The 21,876-nt window shown below is 33.0% G+C and overlaps 1 protein-coding gene across 1 annotated transcript in view; it reads right to left on the bottom strand.

Moving 5' to 3' along the window:
• Positions 1–21,498, bottom strand: part of LOC123655311 — a 72,500-nt gene extending 51,002 nt beyond the window's left edge. Inside the window, exon 1 of the mRNA XM_045591122.1 lies at positions 21,210–21,498. Coding sequence (XP_045447078.1) covers positions 21,210–21,498 — 289 coding nt within the window. The remainder of the gene's footprint in view (positions 1–21,209) is intronic.
• Between the last annotated feature and the right edge of the window lie 378 nt (positions 21,499–21,876).

The following is a 21,876-nucleotide window of genomic DNA, read 5'->3' as shown; positions in this document are numbered from 1 at the left end:
AAAAAAAAAATGAAAAATGTATTTTACAATACGAAATAATGTATATCAATTCTTTTTCAAAGGAATTTATCTGCGTAATTATTATCTAATCACATACGAGTTTGTACTGTACGAGTATGTACGATACGTTTTGATAAGATATCCTTATGTTCACCTATATTTTTAAAACGTTCAGTCAACATACTCGTACGAGATACTAAGAACGTGCCATTGTAGATCAAACAAAAAAAAAACTCATCTTCGATCGTTTTATCTGATTATTGACTTGTGCGAGCTACAGACAAGTCTGATTTATGATATTCCTGTATATTGATTTAAAGATGAAAGATGTACCAACGGCAGTTTCTTTTGTTTTTCAGTTCTTCCATTTAATATCTTTCAATGTCTCGTTCGGACCTTAGTTATCAACAACTTGATTGATTGGACGTTATTTTTTACTTTCAAGATAGATTGAAACGATGCGTCTTAATCGTATCAATGGAATGTACAAACGGAAAATATTATTCGTTGTAAAATTTTCATCATCATTACAGCCTATACAGTCCACTGCTGGACATAGGCCTCCACAAGTTTACGCCAAAAATAACGTGAACTCATGTGTTTTGCCCATAGTCACCACGCTGGGCAGGCGGGTTGGTGACCGCAGTACTGGCTTTGTCGCACCGAAGACGCTGCTGCCCGTCTTCGGCCTGTGTATTTCAAAGCCAGCAGTTGGATGGTTATCCCGCCATCGGTCGGCTTCTTAAGTTCCAAGGTGGTAGTGGAACCTTGTTATCCCTTAGTCGCCTCTTACGACACCCACGGGAAGAGAGGGGGTGGCTAAATTCTTTAGTGCCGTAGCCACACAGCACATTGTAAAATTTTACTACGAAATAATTGTGAATACTTAGTAGTTGAAATTAAAGACAAGCTATTAAAAATGATTCATACGAATATAAAAATAATAAAATTAATTTTACTTTGAAATTATTATTACATCTATTGTAACGAGTAATATTCTAATAAGTATTTTTTACTAACCGTATTTAGATATTGTAAGAATGTAATGTACGAGAATCGTATCGAAGGCCGAGGTGTCAAGTGGCGGTCCATACAAAGCATTATACAGAACGCTGACTGTTTGCTTTCACTGCTTATGTGTGTGAATGCTCGAAACAGTACACCCATGTCTGTGGCCGGGATAAACATGCAATGAATTAGGTCGATTGCATACGATGGGAAATAAAAAGAAATATAGCGAACAGGCCTTAATGCTTTTATTTAGATTTGCGCAAATGACGTCACTTGGCAACTTATATATTATTTATAGTATATAGACGTAAAGATAAAGTAATTGACGAATATTGTAAAAAAAAAACCGTAAGAAATATTTGTTGCTGCGTCAACTCGTAAGTAATATTGTTGTAGAAAAAAATATATAAATATTTTTATTCCTCACATCAACAAGTCGAAGCGTGTGGTAGAGTAAGTTGGGGTTGTTTACATTGTAGTAAAAACCCTGCCCACTCCCTCCCTCCTACGTTCCATTGTACGTGATCAAAACCTTATTTCCATTACAATAGTCGGTTTGGCTTAGCGCCATGCCCTCAATGCTTTACCAAAAGTACTTATCAATTCCTACTCCTGAAAGAATATTGCATTTTTTAATAACTCGGCTATGAATTTCCCATTTATGCATTTTATGAAGCAATAAAGTACTGGACATGCTCTGTACTCATAAAATTACTAGCACAAAATTAATATTAAATCGAATCGCAATAACAGAATCGACGTAAAATTTATTGAAACGATCTCGATTATCACAACTTTCGTTTAGTTTATCTTTAAGTTAATAACGAAGATTCAGAGTACGACCATTCAGGATTATATTATACAGTATGTGTGCCTACGACTTCGTCCGCGTTTTGGATATTTACATGTTCAACGTGATTCTTTAAATTGGCATAACTTTTTTATTTATGAACCGATTGACATGAAACAAACGCTAAACTACTAATGTCAAGTTAAGCTTACCACAATATATTAATGAAAACCAGATCTAAATCGGATAAGCCGTTTCTGAGATTAGCGTGCACAAACACACAGACTAACAGACAAAAATTCTGACAATAATTGTTTGCTGGGTGCTATTTTCGTTGATAATCGTCCCGATCATATTTTTTCTCATATTTCTTACATGTAAAGATAAAAATCCGTTACATTTTTATTATTATGTATTGATAATAAGATGTAGATGTAATTATGCTTTGACATTAAAATCAGTTTACACTAGGTATCAAGTATTCTTTTGGTAACACGTCTTATTAATTGAAGTACTTATATACATTGCACTAGTTGATATAGAATGTTGATTTCATATTATTTAAGTTTATATATCGCCCATAATTGTATATTTAGAATATATATATATATATATATATATATATATATATATATATATATATATAAAGAAAATTAATATTCGAGGGTCGTTTACACTTGCTGTGAAATCCTAAAAGTAATCCATCATAAAGATCTCCTTTCCAGTCGCTTTGCCATATACAACGAGTTAAGGCACAGCAGGAATTTCCTGCTCAAAATATGGAGCAGTCCGACTGGGGTAGAACCTCAACCTTACAGAAGATCACAGCTAAATAATACTGCTCTCAAGCAGTATTGTGTTCCTGTTGGTGAGTAAAGTGACCAGAGCTCCTGGGGGGATTGGGGATTGGGTCGGCAACGCGCTTGCGATGCTTCTGGTGTTGCAGGAGTCTATAAGCTACGGTAATCTCTTACCATCAGGTGAGCCGTACGCTTGTTTGTCGAACTAGTGATATGAAAAAAAAACAACGAGGCTAAATTAAGCATATGAAACGAAGTCTAATGATGGAGATACTATTAGCAAATAAAGAAAAGTATTGCAAATCAAATAGCTGACACATTTAAATAAAAATAAAACACCATATAATTGTTATTTATCTTATAAAATATCGTCATGAAAACATTTTTTTATTACGCCTTTACTATATAAAAGTGTAATTAAAATTTCCTATTTACATTTAATAGATCAGATAATGAAATAATGTACCTATGATAGAATTTTTAACGTGTGTATATGTATATGAAATTTCTATAACACTAAATAGTTTATAGTTTATATGCACTAAAATGGCCGTAGAACTGATAATATTTAAAAAAGTTTATAGCTAAGCTGTGTAGAGTTTCTTTACGTCTGGAGGTAATAATAAAATCAAAAATTAAAATAAAAAATATCTTTATTCCAATAAGCTTCAAAAGCAGTCGTCATTTTATAAATCATTTTTTTTATTATTATTTTTAAAAGTGAAGCTACCTTCGGTTCGAAATTCAGATTGTACAGAGAAGGACCGGGAAGAAACTCCGCATTTGCTCTTTTAAAAAATATATATTTTTATACAAATTTGGTAATATCTTGCATGAAATACAGCGTAAGTCTTGCCAGATCTTTAATATTTATGTAATCCTACACCAAATAATAAGTTTTAGCTATAAATTTCTATTTAATAGAAATTAAAAATTTATTCTTAGACTATTTAAAAATCGTTTATGGGATTTTATTATACACGCGAATATCAATAACCCAAAAACGAGACGTTTACTTTTCGCAGTCAGAAACTTCGAGTTACAATTTTGTTAATTCTTTCTCGTGTTTTTATTGCGATTATTACTATTTATATCAAAATAATCTATATTCTTGTGAAGATACATGATCTTAATGTATAAAAATTACGCGTCACGTTGTTTGTCCGAGATGGACTTCTAAACTACTTAACCGATTTTAATCAAATTTGCACACCGTGTGCAGTTTGATCCAACTTGAAAGATAGGCTATATTTTATTTCGATATATGTAATTATTAGGCGTGAACTCATGGGGGTTTTTGCCCATAGTCACCACGCTGGGCAGGCGGGTTGGTGACCGTAGGGCTGACTTTGTCGCAACAAAGACGCTGTTGCCCGTCCTCGGTCTGTGCATTTAAAAAGCCAGCTGTAGCATGGCTATCCCGCCATCGGTCGGGTTCGCTAGTTCCATGGTGGTATTGTATTACTGGTATGAGTTCACGCTTAAAGTTTCGGCCCTTAGTTCCCGGCAGCCCCACTATTCCCGGCTACGGCAGCGGCCGCGGTAACATACGGAGCCGAGACGTGGACACTGACGAGGGGACTGGTCCACAAATTTTTGCTCAACGTGCAATGGAACGGGCTATGCTTGGGGTTTATCTCAAAGATAGGATTAGAAATGAGACTATCCGCGAGAGAACGAAAGTAACCGACACAGCCCACAGAATTAGCAAGTTGAAGTGGCAGGGGGCTGGTCATTTGTGTCACAGGATCGATGGCCGTTGGAGTAGACGGGTCCTGGAGTGGAGACCGCGTCTTGGCAAACGCAGTGTGGGACGTCCTCCGGCCCGTTGGACCGACGATCTACGTAAGATGTACGGTGTAGGCTGGATGAGGATTGCGGAAAACCGGAATGTCTGGCGCGAACTTGGGGAGGCCTATATCCAGCAGTGGACTGCCATAGGATGAAGTGGTGGTGATGATGATGATGGTGATGATGATATATCATTATTATATATAATTATTATATAGCAACTAAATGGTGCTTAGATATTCCCTTTTTTAAAATCAATTGTTAAAATGTATCACTGTATGCTTTCCTAATAAAACAAAGTAAATAAAATATTCAAGAAAAAAAAGGTACGAAGTTCGCCAGGTCAGCTAGTATTGTTATAAATATATTGTGACACAATTATTAATATAATTTTAATAGATAAGAGATACGGCAGCGGCGAAAGATCCCGCGTCATGACCGTTCATGAAGCACAAGGGCAAACCTATGACGAGGTCGACATCGTCCAAGGCAAAGACCGAGAAGCACCAAATCCACGAAAGTGTGCCTCATGCGGTAGTAGCGGTGACAAGACACGCTAACACTTGTGTCTACTACACTGAGGATGGTGACGACGCAATCGGCAGGTTCGTTAGCCGAGCGGCGGGTGTCTCAACGAAGAGTACCATCTTGGATCACATCCTGAAAAGAGCCATCTGCAAGCGCGAAATATCGCTGGCAAGGGCTAAGATGCCAAGGGCAGGCGTGGGGACCCGGCCTATGAAATTGAGTGACACCAGAGGCGTTTTTGATGTACATAAGAAGTACGCTAACATTAGTTTTAGTTAATTCTATCTGAAAAAATTATTTTAAAGAACATTTTGATAATAGCTTTTTATTTCATTTCCTACTTTATATGAGACATACATAATTATTTTAGTGAACATTTTAATAATAGCTTTTTATTTCATTTTCTACTTTATATAAGACATACCATAATACTATTATTTATACTATAAAGTGCTTAGCAAATAATAATTAGGTGACAAATCGACATATTTTCTTATGTAACAGCGTGTAAGCAAATGTTTTTTATAATTGTGATTTACCTTAAATGAAAGCATATAGTATCGTATATCGTATGTCGCAATGCGATTGCTCGACACGAATCGATATCAGTTATCTTGCTAGCTGTTTGTCTTACGATAAATGATCGACGTCTATATGCATTCGCATACATGTCATATATTTAATTACACTATCAATGTTACACAACATATCGATATTTTATAATGACAGTGGAATATTTACTTTTCAACTTTCGGTTATTGAGCAATTTACTTCCGGTGATTATTATGTTTTGTGTTAAGGTATTTTTTTAACATCAAAGTCTTAGAGTGTCTACGACTTATATAGGTATATTCAATTTTTTTTAGGTTAATATGTTATAGGATTTTTGGATTGGAGCAATTGCTTAAAAGATTAAAAGAAAACGGTTATAAATCTTTATTTACAAAATTATTTTAGCAATTAATTTATATATTGTATCAAAATAACTAGAACATTAATTTGTTAAGTTGATGCGTAATTATAAAGTAGATTGGAAGATTTAGTTACTTATTTAATTGGAAGTTGATTATCGAAAAAATGTTCAATTTATTCTTGGCAATTGTTTAGACATGTTGATATAAAAACGGCTGTATTTTTGAATATAAGAAACATACCTACAAGAGAAAAAGGTGTTAATAGAGACACAAATAAGAAACATTTTATTATTATAAATGCAATTAAATATTTTGTGTTATTAAAATTTTATTAATGAATTTTAAGACATAAACTTGAAACACAGAATTTAAAACAGGATGCTTAAATCGTTATTAAATTATAATTATTAAAATATTATACTTATTTACAATTCAAAACTTAAGAACTAAATATTTACAGATAGTTTTGGTATAAATCATGTCCGCGTGGAATTGTGCCAAGAATGCTGGCAGCATTTCCCCGTTGAATCGCTATGCCGATTCTCTGGGCAAAAAATGCACCAGCCCTCTTGTCACCAGTGGAGGCAATAAGGCGAGGTGTTATCTCATTTAAAATTTTTTTAGCACTGCTACTCCAAGGTCCAAGTGTTTCGACTGCAAACGGCACAAAGATGTAATTTGGAATTAGTGACGAATATTTGTGCCGTTTAGTCGTTTCAGCTTTTTCCGCTGCGGCTCCCGCTTTTAAGGCTGTTTCCCTGACATGAGACGGAGCAAGTGTGTCAACGCAGGTTGCGTCCCACAAAAGCGCCCGTCCCCTTTCCCAGGGAACCAACGTCAATCCATCAGGTCTCTTGCCATCATTGCGACTAATTCCAGTTGGCTCGATAAGAGCAGGAACGTCGATGGTGGCAAGAGCTCTTTTTATGGTATCGTTTAGGGAACCGTGGCGGGAAAACCTACCTGAACTCTTGTTACAGGAAAGGCCGTGTAGTCCGATAAATATAAATTATTATTATTATATATTATTAAAATGAATTTGATTCGAATATTCCAAATTAATTTGAAGTATTTTGTTGTTATTATATGCGAATTTTTCTATTATCGCGTTTTAATAATGTAATAGGACACTGCTATAGCAGAGTTTATAGGACTTCGCAAAAACTATAAAGCACGCGTGTCTGGATCCGCGTCGCTTTCGGTTCAGTGGGCAGTGGCATAGCGCAGGTGGCGGGCTAACGGTCGGTCCTCGCTTCACAATGAAGCCGGTTGCTTGTGGCCAGGGGACAGGGACATTTGCGACTGCAGTCTTAACGGTCTTATGGCATCTTGTATTACGCTAGGGAAATAGGCTCTAATACGTACATTACGGTCGTATGAATAAATAACTTTGCTAGTGTTGTAACCACGTTGGAAATTAAATCAAAAGACAAAAACTTTTCGGAAAAGTCGTTATAATAAATTACGATGAATCCCATATTTTTTCTTATCCCGAATATTTGATCTATGAACAAATATAGATGTTATAAATTAGTTTGAAGAATACTGTTTGGAAGTAGGTGTATATGAATAATACGAACGTTTTAAACATTAAATTTAATCTCGTAATTGTATGTTATTTTCGTGCTTTGCACGTGATCACAAGTTGGAAGTACTTAAGATTATATCAAATCACGAATCATGATTGGTATATTATTGTGTTAAAAAGCAAGAATACCTATTGTTAGTATTATTCATATAGTTTTTGTCTAATATGAGTAGATAATTCGCAGAAGTCAAGCTGCACTAATACTTAAAAATATTTAATAATTTGCGGTTAAAATTAATTTTACATGAACTACAGCTAAATTCACAAAAAATCGTTGATTTAACAATTACGAAGATAATGCAAGTTTTAGAAATAAAGTCAATCATAGGGGGCTCACCCTTCTGTGCGGGACTCGTTTTACGGCTTTTAATAATTTGGTATAAGCTGCACTGATTGTTGGCTTGCAGCTGTTCGCATTAAGATTAACGACAATAAAACAGCTTTTTTATGGTGGTGAGGTACATGAATTTTAGATAATTTTTTATAGCATAAAGGCCAAAATTATTTTTAATTATAAATTTATTATTACCGGTGTGTATTATTTTTTTATGTGCAGAATAAAGTTAGAGTTAACAAGTGTGTCCAAATGTTTTGCTTTTCTAAATGAAATGGTAAGTTTCACGTCCATAAATGGCTAATAAAGCGCAGGGATTTAAATCGTCTGCCGAAACCAGTAACGGCAACTTGCAAGTGACAGGGTTCGTTCACCGCAGTAGGCAGGCGACTACCACGAATAAATCATGTTACTGAACTGGGAAATGCTGACGTAACTTAATTGGGAAAGACACAAATACCTTACATACACGTAGTAGATACAATTTTTTTTTATTTCTATCAAAATGTTATGATTTTCTATACACATACATTTTTTTAAATTTATATTAAATATTTGGATACATTTATTTTAGATACCGACAAACAAAAATAATTGTTAAATGTCTTAATGTTGAAGTTAAAATATTAAGATAAGTAAAACCAAAGTAAATATCAAATATACATTAGATACATACATTTGATACCATAGTCCACTGTACACAAAATAAATATTTAAAATAGAAAGCATGAATATACGTACCAACATTTTGTACGGCCTTCAAGATCTCACAACCCTAAGTATAACTAAACTTATTTTGCTATTTACGACCGCCATTACAGCGACGTGCATCGACTGTTATCTAGAACATACATTTGCAATCGGAATTTTCACCTTTATGTCGTTGTTAGCGGACTTACAATGATTCACGATAAATGCAGGGTAAAATTATCGCTTAAAAAAATAAAGTGAATTATGATGTGCAACAGTCATGCCAGCAATTTTATCACCTATCTACCATGGTGCACGCAATAATTTTTGACGTGCAAGCACTTTTTATTTATGACAAATAAAGCTTCTATTTGGTTTAATCTGATGTTAGATTAGATAAGATATTCGTAGCTGTCGTAATGAGGACAGACATATTGTACCTACATTATTTTATTAATATTTTGTGTCATGCTCATGGTATACGCTCAAGGTTAACTTCCTAACCCACCGAGACAGGCAAGTCACGCTATGTAATAGTAATGTTCGTTTCAGAATACTTCTAATTTCAATTCGATTCATCTCAGAATGGTACGATAAAACATTATTTAACAACCGAAATCTGTTTTATTATGACTGTGGAAGATCTTGTTAGAAAATAAATATATAAAATAAATAAATTTATGTTTACTTGTATTTTAATTCTGTATATATTCTCATTGTTTGTAGCTTTTGTGTTCGAAAATAACTGAGAATACTATTTTTTAAACGGTTTTGTAAACGGTTAGGTACTTTTAAATATTCTAAGCCAGGACACAGTAACTACGTATGTATGAGTCTGATATCCTGTTCGTCTATTTGAATCACATTCCCATGTTAAATAGCGTCATGTTCTCAAGGATGTTGAAAAAAAGTCTATTCAAACGGATTTAATGTAGACGAGTATGATGAAGCGCACATTAATATTTTAGTGAGAATGTTATCTTTACTTAATGATAGATTTTTACATAAAAAAGTTGTAAATTATTTATATAGAAAATAAAGCACCGTAATTATGCTAATTAAGTATGTTAATTTTGTACTTAATATATATTGAGATTTCAATGTAAGTAGGTCTATATTTATAGCACAGTATTAAATAATAATATTTAATAAAATTATTATTGACAAATATAGAATGTTTTCAAAACTAAAACTACATAGATAGTATCTAAATTTGTAGGATGTAACTCATTGTATAAGAAAGAGAATACAACGATAATGAAAGGAAAAATAAATTACGGGCGATCTGGGGTCGGGAAGTGGTAGTAGTGGTGGTCGTAAGTGGAAGTACAAAAGTTGTAGTTCTTTTTACTACCTACAACTTTGCCCTTGAACTTTTTTCCATAGGACTTGTAGTTTAGCCGGAAATCGAGATAAACCGTTTTTTTACCCTATAAACAACCCCCTCCTTCCTACCACTTCCAGATCTCAGATTGCCCGTAATTTATTTTCCCTTTCATTTTCGTTGTATTCTCCTCTTCCTTTTACAATGGGTTTCATCTTATTATAATTTTTTCACTTGTTACCAATTTTTTAATCGACTTCCAAAAAAGGAGGAGGTTTTCAATTCGACTGTATTTTTTTTTATGTATGTTACATCAGAACTTTTGACTGGGTGGAGCGATTTCGAAAAATTTTCTTTTAATCGAAAGGTGGTGTGTGCCAATTGGTCCCATTTAAATTTATTTGAGATCTAACAACTACTTTTCGAGCTATATCTAATAATGCGTTTTTATTCGACGCTTTTTTCGTCGACCTACGTTGTATTCTACCGCATAACTTTCTACTGGATGTACCGATTTTGATAATATTCTTTTTTTGTTGGAAAGGAGATATCTCTAGTTTGGTATCATGATAAGGAAACCAGGATCTGATAATAAGATTCCAGAGAAATCTAGGGAACTTCTTGAAAATCCGCAAAACTTTTTAATGGGTGTACCGATTTTAATAATTTTTAATTTAATCGAAAGCTGATGTTTGTCATGTGGTCACATATAAATTTCATTGAGATCTGATAACTACTTTTTGAGTAATCTTTGATAACGCGCAGTTACTTGAGTATTTTTTCGTCGATCTACGTTGTATTACTCGTCGATGTAATTGAAGTCGGTTTTTTTTCGTTTGTTAGCAAACACAATTATTTCAGCACTGGTCTATATTTAGACATGTTTACTTCAACTTCTGATGTACTTTTGATATTTATTTATTATTTATTAATTATTAGTTGCTAAGGGAATGATTATTTTTCTATAATTGCAATTGTACTTAAAACAAAATGATAAGGAAAACTATTTTATGTCATAGTTTTTCTTGTTTCTTTCTACTAATATTTGTGGACTTCGTAAAGTAAATATTTGCTCAACAAAAGGAAAGTTGTTTCTGTCGAACTCGTATATAAAATCATATAATTGATCCTTTCTTATTTAGTGATATATTTTAGGTCGTGTTTTATCTTACATTACAAGCCGATACAAGTTAGTAACTGAGAATATAACGTGACCAATGTGATATGAGTGATATAATCTTACATAATGTAATTTATTATGACCGTAATGTATAGCTAGTTCTAAGATTTCAAAATATCGAGACCATTTATTTGTTTTTCTAAGAGACCGCTTTCATATTCCTCAACTAAGGTATTTTAGTACAATTTTTTAAATCTATTTATAACAGTATGCAGAAAAGTCTTCCGATTTTTTAACCGACTTAAAAAAAGGAGCAGGTTACTTAATTCGACCGTATATATATATTATGTATGGTCGGGGATAACTTCGTCGTTTATGAATCGATTTTGATAATTCTTTTTTTGTTGGAAAGGGGATATCCCTGGTGTGGTACCATGATAAGGAACAAAACTTAACTTTTTACTGGGTGTACCGATTTTGATGATTTTTAAGTTAATCAAAAGCTGATGTTTATCATGTGGCCACATTTAAATTTCATCGAGATCTGGATACAACTTTTGGAGTAATCTTTGATAATGTGTATTTACTTAATTATTTTTTCGTCTTCCTACGTTGTATTACTTGTCGATATAATTGAAGTCGGTTTTTTTCGTTTGCTTGCAAACACAATTATTATTCTAGGAAACGGTTATTTCCTTTTACAAATAAAAGAAAATTTAGTGCTAACAAAAAGTCGTATCGTTGAAGACGACTACGGAAATAGTTAAGGGTGGGTCGGGAAATAATTAATATAAACTAGACAGCCATACCTCAGGAGTCGTGTGGTTGAATCGATTCGAACGTTTATTCTATATGACAAAAGCAATGTGCTGAACAATTGCTTATGTAATCTTTGATAGTCACACGCTGCGCGTGCACCGTTGCGCCGACCATTGTGCATAAAAATCTGAATAATGGTGCTTTCCTGCTTTTGTTCCAATAAAAATACGAAATTTACGTAAGGAACAATGGAGCATGATAAAATTTCGTGACTATTCTATGTAATAAATAAAAATGTAGTGTGTGGATGTGGACTCAAATCGAATACATGGAAAATTTTCAGTTCACAAATCGGCTAGACGTTGGACAAAGTGTGGATAGAGTTAATATAGAAACAAGTGTACAAGCACCGCTAAAATAAATCGATCATACAGCGCAGGTGATAAACGTACATTTTTCGAGATTATTAAAGTAACACCCTATCACTACTTCCTTCCATAACGGTAAATTGTGGTTAGACATTTAACAAAAGACAGGACTTCCGATCAGCTGCCACGCACCCCAATTTTTATGTGGCTTCATCTAACATTAACAAGTTTGTTAGTCACAATGTCACTAAGGAAACGCTTCGAAACGAATACTTCATTGATTTAATACAAATCAGTGTTTGAAAAAATATAAGATCCCAAAATGTCCTTCCAATATATAATATGAGACAGTACATCTTACAAGAGTGGAGGCAATTTTAAACAAACTAAGGGTACAGATATTATCAGGATACAGATATTATCCTTATACAATCATTTTATATCGAATACTATATTACTTTTACATGTGATGTCAGCGTCAGTGCGTAATTTAATAAAAAAATATATTTAACTTTATCGATTTACAATAAATCTTTAAAAAGTAAAAGTCTTAAAAGTGTATATTATTTACTTTTTTTGGATAAAATATGACAAAGGGAACAACGTGAACGTCAGAAAGTAAGTGGATTAGCGTCTGCACCATATGGTGTAAACAGGAGGGTACGCTAAATTTATTGCCAGCGAATCGCCGAATTATTGCATCATAAGCCCTGTTGCACACTTAAATGGATTCTTAACGCGTTTACCTATTTTTTATACTTTTTATATAGGTACGTGTTGATACATACATACTTTCTCTAAAACCACATTAACTGTTTCATTTATAAAATAGAAAGAACAAATGTATAACATATGAACACTTTAAATTTGAGACTAATAGTCTTCTTATTAATTAATCGTACTCAACATAACAAACTTTAGTGATTATAAATGACTAAGAATTAGGAATTAGCATAAAATGTACAGTAAGACGGTTTTATCACAAAGTAGCGATCTCTTCCAGGCGCCATTACAAGTTTTGAAATAAATCACATTGCATATAGTATTACAGAATGTATGTTATAATATTGAAATAGTATTCAGTAATCAGAGAGAAGTTAGAAATTATCTTCAATTATCTTTTAAGAAATCCATTCCATAATTGAACAATCCATAAACTTTATAGAAGGTTGGACTGTAAGTAAATATAAGCAAAGCTAATGTGATTACAAGTTCATTAATGTGTCTTTTTTAAATTCCAAGATAATATATATTTTCCTTCATCTCAGAAAAGGTGTATTGAATAGCGCAGTATAGTAGAGAAACGTGGGTATAACCACTTCAGGTGAATTAAAAATCCAAAAATGGATATGACAGTTTTGTGTTACCACAGTTCGTTTGTCTATCAGTTGTGTCATATAGCAAAGACAAAATTGGGATACAATGTCTATGGTGTTAAAATTAAAATCACTATCTCAAGGCGAAATCAGAATAAACCGACTTTAACTTACTACAGAATAATTGTGTTTGCTCACAAACGAAAAAAAAACCGACTTCAATTACATCGACGAGTAATACAACGCAGATCGACGAAAAAATAGTCAAGTAACAACGCATAATCAAAGATTACTCAAAAAGTAGTAATCAGATCTCGATGAAATTTAAATGTGACTACATGATAAACATCAGCTTTTGATTAAATTAAAAATTATTAAAATCGGTACACCCAGTAAAAAGTTATTGCGGATTTTCGAGAGTTTCCCTCGATTTCTCTGGGATTCCATCATCAGATCCTGGTTTCCTTATCACGGTACAAAACTAGGGATATCCCCTTTCCAACAAAAAAAGAATTATCAAAATCGGTACATCCAGTAGAAAGTTATGCGGTATAATACAACGTAGGTCGACGAAAAAAGTGTCAAGTAAAAACGCATTATTAGATATAGCTCGAAAAGTAGTTGTTAGATCTCAAATAAATTTAAATGGGACCAATTGGCACACACCACCTTTCGATTAAAAGAAAATTTTTCGAAATCGGTTCACTCAGTCAAAAGTTCTGATGTAACATACATAAAAAAAAAAAAAAAAAAAAATACAGTCGAATTGAGAACCTCCTCCTTTTTTGGAAGTCGGTTAAAAAGTAGTTGAAATCAGGTGATTTTTCTAGCCTATTAATTAAACGAATGTACCTACTATTTTACACAATTATCAGCATTGTGAAAGATACAACTTTATCTCAAATTATTACAAACATTTTTTTAGGAAATGAGTAATATATTTAAGTACTTATTATAATATAAGAACTATATACCTACTTAAAAATAATTTTTAAGTATGTATACACATAATATACAATAATGATTCCATTACGTTATCACTACATAGTATAATACAAAGTCGCTTCCCGCTGTCTGTACGCTTATATCTCTAAAACTACGCAACGGATTTTGATGCGGTTTTCTTTAGTAAAAAGAATGATTCCAGAGAAAGGGTAATATAGTAGAGGAACACTGATAGTTTTAGAGGTTTTTAATGTGATATCGTCAATAAACACATTTTTTACGCATATATTATATATTATTATATTCATTTTATTTTATATTTAGTATCAGCCTTGTACCCGTGCGAAACCGGGGCCGGTCGCTAGTCATGTTATAATCTTTTGACAAAATGAATACCCTTTTCAGAATATACAGTTATTATACACACGAAGAAGTAGCACGATTTACGAAAATCGTAAACTTAATTCCAAGTTCCCCCAAGAAAGTCAGTGTCTTTTATGTATTTCAAGAATCAGTTCGGCATGTTGAGAGTTGAGACATACCAGCAACCAGTCTGTCTCGTCGTTTCAGCGCGAGTGTATAATTAGCGTGGGTTTTTAAAGGTCATTGTCACAGCCTCGCTGCATAGACCGATCAAAATTAAAGTCGGCCTATTGTTCTTTACCTCTCAGATCTATTGTGGACTTGTGCTGTCTTACATAAGTACTCATACATTAAAAACTTGATTCAAGTCTTGTCTCGAACGAGGATACGTATCTGTATTATAAATTTACATAGGAGTTTGTTACTGATTCACCTACGCATAGCCATAACTACTGGTCGTAGAAACAAATTTGGACAATTGTTTTTCTTAGTGATATTGAATGATTTTGATGACAAACGGACGTGGTAAATATTACATTTAGAACAATAACAAAAAAATATTCAATAATTTACTTTGGCAATAAGTATTTCTATTGTTTATCTTTCAAATTAATCAGTTATTTAGCGTTTGGCAGAATTCATTAGTCAAACGTCAACGCGGATAAAACCCTACAGTTCATCTACTTTTAATTTTAGTCTAATTCATATGATGTAAAAAAATAAGACTCAGCAGTATTAATAACACTTTTTTACTATCAGGAATTTTTTGCCATCACGAAATTATGCTAAGTAAGTCATCGATAGAGCAAAAAATAGGCCAAGTGTGATCCAAACTAGCTAAGAAAGAATTCTGGGCAACATATAATATTTAAAATTTACACATATACTTGAATATCATTTAAGATCAAGCATCCAAGATGTAGTATAATTTAGTTTTTATTTTCTATTTATAGCGGCTCTAGTATTTCGTACTCAGTGAAAATTTCAAGTATCGACTCAATAAAGTTTAAATGAGACAGCTTAGCTAGTCTTCGCTCTTAATGTTATAAAATAGATTCTATTCTCATCTTTAAGGAACCCTAATGCCAACCTTCATTTGTTTAATTGTCAATTGACCTATTACGTTAAGTCATATTTTTACGTTATTTTAAAATATATATTAAATAAAAATTTCAAAAGAAAAAACCGCAAATACTCTCATAAATCTTATTACACATAGGTACATAAATTAAACAGTATACTAAATAATATTTTTGTCTTTTATGGCATAGGAACTAATAAGTTGATAGTTAAGGCCAGTGTTTATGAAACCGAGATCGATTGTAAAAGCCAGCACTTATTAGATAATAATTTATCGTTCGAGCAAAATAGTCTTATATTATTCTCACCGAACTCTACGGGAATAATTATTAATAAATCAAACTTAACTGAAGCAATTAGTCATGTTAACTGCTGCAGATAATGTATAAAGTGTTTAAACGATGCCGACATTTATGACAATTGTTGGTCCCTTTGGAATACCGAATGGCATATATACATAATTACATATCACATACATCTAAAATTATTATGTATCTCGTATAAAGTATTTAATAATAAATGATTCCAATGACGTCCATTTATTATAATCATTATAACGTAAAGGTGCAAAGTTACTGGTATTATGTATATAGGTATTTCAATACGGAGAAACAAATTTTCTTCGTTGAAGACAAGAAAAAGTTCTTACATTGATTTAATCTGATGACTCATTCATTTCCAAATTATTATGAATATAATAATGAATTAGTCCCGTGTATTTATGACAATTGTTGGTCCCTTTGGAATACCGAATGGCATATATACATAATTACATATCACATACATCTAAAATTATTATGTATCTCGTATAAAGTATTTATTAGTAAAATGATTCCAATGGCGTCCATTTATTAAAATCATTATAACGTAAAGGTACAAAATTACTGGTATTAGTCTATAGGTATTTCATACGGAGAAACAAATTTTCTTCGTAGAAGACAAGAAAAAGTTCTTACATTGATTTAATCTGATGACTCATTCATTACCAAATTATTATGAATATAATAATGAATTAGTCCCGTGTACCTGGCAGGCAGCGTTCTCAAAACTTTTCAATAAAAACTCCTCTTCCCCTATAGACGGATAAGAGGGGTGAGCATCTCAAGAGTAGTTTTTGCCGCCTCTTGTATTTCTAGTGCCCGATAACAAAACCCAGGAATAAACGCCTCTTGAAAACTATTATGAAACAAATTTTACCATGTTAATTTTAAGTTAAAGAAATTAGCATCCAGAAAGATTATATATTGTTGCTATGTACATTTTGAATAAATAAATAATCGTAAGCTTTCTCGGGTACGAAAGTCTAAGTATAAAGCCGTTAGACTTAAGCTGGGTTTCAGATTACGCTACGAAGACTTGCTCAATATGTACTGACAGCAGTCATTCAATAGCTTGCAAAACTATACCGCTACGAGGAAAGGTACACTTATTGGGGGCGTAAGGTGACACCGTCCACTGTGGCATTATTAGGTGATCAGTCATTTGGTTTCGATCGCGAACATAATAAAAAGTACTAATTAAATTTGGTAGTGATACGTAATAGTCAAAAGTATACGTAATATACTTTATCAACAATAGATTTTATACTGCACAATTCAATTACATTTTTAATGACCATTTATAAAATCATTAAATATTTTTATTGTTATGATACGATTCAGCCTGTATCATCCCACAGCTGGGCCTTTTTCTCCACGTAGGAGCGGGATCGGAACTTAATCCACCACGTTGTTCCACTGCGGATTGGCTTATTAAATTGATTTATTAAAAATAGAAAATACTTATTTAATAAACACACTTTAAAGTATAAACTAGTTAGGTTAGTTTAGTTTGTACTTATTGGGGAATTGAACTTTCCATTATAATTTCGTCAAACTAAAAGTAATACAATATTCAAGTTATGTTCTTTACTTGTCGCCCTCTTCAATCTCGTTACTTTATAAACCCGTATCACTCCTAAGTGTCTGATTATGATAGACAGTTTTGATATGATATACCCATGAGAATATGAACATACTTAAGTTTATAATAAATCTGAATAAAAATGAAATCTTTGTCAATTTCCATATATCGACGACCGCTCTGGTGTAATGGTGCGTGTGTCGTGTCGGCAGCGCCTAAACAAAAACAAGTTCGCGGGTTCGATTCCCGCTAGGAGTAGATATTTGTTTTTATACGAATATTTATTTCCGGTCTGGTTGTTAGTCCTTGTGGATCTCCCCACCGTGACTCGAAGAACACGTTAAGCTGCCGGTCTCGGTTGTTATCATGTACACCTGATAGCGATCGTTACTCATAGTAGGGAATATATCCGCCAACCCGTGGTGCGGTGGATTAAGCTTTGATTCTTCTCCTACATGGGGCTATGACCAGCAGTGGGATATTACAGGCTGAAGCGTAGCGTAGAGTTTATGTATTAATTATTAGATGTAATCATGGTAATGGTAAATACAACGTTGTCATAGTATTTTTTGTTACCAGAAACAAAATTTTATTCTAATTTGTTTAAAATATTTTAAAAACACTTTTGTACGAAAAAGTTCATTATTTATGTTTATTATACCTAAGCATAACTCTTACTAAGCCAATGTCATATAAAATGCCCGCCATGGGAACTATAATTTACTCCAAACAAAGTAGGACATCTACAATTTATATGACACGGTCATATCCTCTTATCTAAAGATCGGTATCTAGTTGTGCATTTCTAAGATATTTCTTGCCCAATTTAAACGTTTACGATAACTAAATTAGCTCAATATTAAATTGAGGTTTTAAAAGTTTCTCAAGTTTAAGTTTTTTTTGTGTTCGATCGAAATCGAGTGCGATGAAGAGCCAAGCTTATTTGAAAAAAATCCTCATAAATAAAAGCTTGGTTTGCCTATTTCACATAGGTTTTTAGAATAAGGCGATGCGTAGCTCAATTTAAATAATTTGAATTATATTACAAACTAGCTGTGCCCGCAACTTCGTCCGCGTGGAATTCAAATAAAATTATTCTTCAGTTCGCAGAGTTACAAAATAAATTTCTAAAATAAAAATAGCATAAGTTATTCCTTATTACATCAGCTATCTGCCAGTGCCAAAGTCCCATCAAAGTCGGTCCAGCCGTTTCAGAGATTAGCCGGAATAAACAGACAGACAGACAAAAATTGTAAAAAACGTTATTTTGGTATATATTTACCGTGTATACGTCCATATGCATTAAGTAAAAATTGGTTATTTTAATATTACAGACAGACAGATTAATACTCAGATAAATAATGAAATAATTGTTCCATTATTTAAATATTTGATTTTATGCAACATAAACTAAACCAAGGTTATTTTCGCGAGTAAGCATATATCGTATCTCGTCTATCACAAGACGCAGTACTATTTATTCTATATATACCTATATTGCATTTGTTCTCATTTCCTTTTATGCATACCTGATTATGCTTGTACTTAATTAATTCTTACGCTATGAACTTGTTTCCTACTTATAAAGAAAGTTGATAAAGGCTTTATCGTACATTGAACTCGTGCGTTACGATTTTATTATACATACTTTTTACATTATTTGTAATATTGTACTGTAATTTATTTAATTATTTTGCTATGTAGTGTTCTAAGGGGTATATGCATTATTTGAAGTAAGAATTAGAACCTAGTCCGCCAAGCTGCTACTCTGGGGTTTTGCGAATAAACAATACACTGACACAGTATATTATGATAAATTATGCTGTTATAGAAAATAAGTATTGTAACAATAATGTTTTTTAATAAAAAAAAATATTGACCGACTTTTGATCAGTAGGTAGGAAATATTTGCTTTTCTCGGCGTTTTATGTTTAAGTCTAGAACATACAATATATAGGTATAGAATGTTTTTACGAAAAGGGAAATATTATTTTGTTTAAACTTACGTATTTTCATGTCAACTATATAGTTTTGATTAGTAACTTAAATCGTAAAGAAAAGTTAAATGGTAAAGCATCTACGAAATATTTCGTTAAGAATAATGTATACAATCTTAGAGGTAAAAGTTACTTAGTCAAGTGTTTACAATTACTGTTTATCTGACAAAGCACTCCCTCATCTGTTCAGTTTCAAGTTCAGAGTCGCCTTAGCTGTCACAACAGATGTAAAATAGTTGAAAGAAATTCTGAGGAGAGACGTTGTATAAACATATAATATTACTAGCTGACCCCGCAAACGCTGTTTTGCCATGTATGTTATTAACCCCTCTTTAATCCGCCCGCCCCTTATAGTTTAGGGGTATGAAAAATAGATGTTGGCCGACCTACCCGATATGCACACAAAATTTCATAAAAATCTGTCCACCCGTTTCGGAGGAGTATTTTAACTAACATTGTGACATGAGAATCACTACATAGTATAAAACGCCATATGCATAGTAAAAGTCGCTTTCTCTGTCCCTATGTATGCTTAAATCTTAAAAACTACACAACGGATTTTGATGCGTTTTTTTTAATAGATAGAGTGATTAAAGAGGAAGGTTTATATGTATAATACATGCATAATATAATAGAGGAACACTGATAGTTTTTGCAACTGTGCGAAACCGGGGCGGGTCGCTAGTTTGATATATAAGACTATAATGATAAATTACATAATTACACCCACTGCACACCGTATGCCTCTTTATCCCTCCCGAGCGGGATTCGAACCCGCAAACCGTCAGTGTTTTAGGCGACTACTCGCAACACTACAAAAGAACGGTTTTTACACCTAAGGATTAACTTTTTTATATAAGGTTGCGATTAAATCAACTTAAAACTTATTAATAGTAACCGCACAAAACGTTTACGTTTCAAATAATATTCTCAGGCATGATCGCACAAAGTAATAATTTCTTTGATGTGTTATATAAATAGGTAAACGGTCAAGATCGTGTGCGGTGCGGCATCATTATTGAATGGTCTTGAAATTATCTCAAAAGTTTTTATGGTCTGCATTGGAATCTGATGTTTTTTCCCATTGCGGGCCGCTCGAACGCCGAAACAGGTTTTAAGATAGCGCTCAATAATGCATCAAGCTGGAACTTTTTGTAAAGGCGGCATGCTTGAGGAGTACGATGTAATGAGATTTCCAAATATCCATTTTATAATTAATGTCAATATAAATAAAGCTAAGAGTAATATTAAAAACAATTAAAGTGTTAATTGAATCCGATAATAACAATCATTTTAAAGCGTCTCTTTCGTTATTTCAAAACTATCTATATCAACAAAAATATTTTCGATTGTGTTATCTTCGAAATAATTACAGTTTAAACATATATATTTTTTAATTATTCATGTTGTTTTCGACTGTTTAGTACAAATGAAGTTTCTTTCGTCGCAAGAGATAATTGGCGTCGTAAATAAACGGAAATTACAGGTAAGCAAAAATTGTAAAAATATTTTTTATCAATGTTTTGTAGGTATCGAGTATGCTATTTATAGTTACATTAGTATATTCATATATTGCAAATATTACTTACGGACTGGTACTTTCTTAGGGTCATATTTTTCGACAATCTCATGAATTTTTTCGATCTTCGTTCGCGCTACTTTCGACCTCTCAGTTATTCCTTCAAGCTGCGACGTGAGTTCACTGAAGATGTCTTCAGCTAGAAGAACTAGAGAGGCTAGCTGCCGAAGTGCATTACTCAAGGTGCAGTTGGTCACCGCTTGGAGTTCTTCATCCGTGACCCTTGGCTTCCCGTTCTCATCTCGCAAACTTGTTCGTGAGAGAAACTTTGGCTCCACCACCCGTTGCACGAAAGGCATTTCTGAAGATCCGTAAACACTTCAAAACTTTATTTATCCATTCCCGCGCCGCAAATTAAACGTTATTCCGTCATCCATTCAACACACCACACAAAAAATGTCAGGTAACTGCCACTTTGAATCAACCGACATCCTCACCGACAAACTTTCACTAACTTTACTTAATTTTGTAAGTTACATTCAGTTTATAAGCTGAAACAATAATTATAATGTGTTCTTCGTTCATAACACTGGTGTAAGAAAGTTTGTTAAAAACTTTTCATATTGACGATATCCCGCCATTTTTTTCGAAACACACTTACATCACCTTACAACCGAAGCTGCCGGTCGAATGAAGATGAATGAAAACGACGAGCTGTGCTACCATAATAATTTTAA

This window comes from Melitaea cinxia, chromosome 7 (assembly GCF_905220565.1).
Source record: "Melitaea cinxia chromosome 7, ilMelCinx1.1, whole genome shotgun sequence".
Lineage (NCBI taxonomy): Eukaryota > Metazoa > Arthropoda > Insecta > Lepidoptera > Nymphalidae > Melitaea > Melitaea cinxia.
This window is presented reverse-complemented; position numbering and strand designations above follow the sequence as displayed.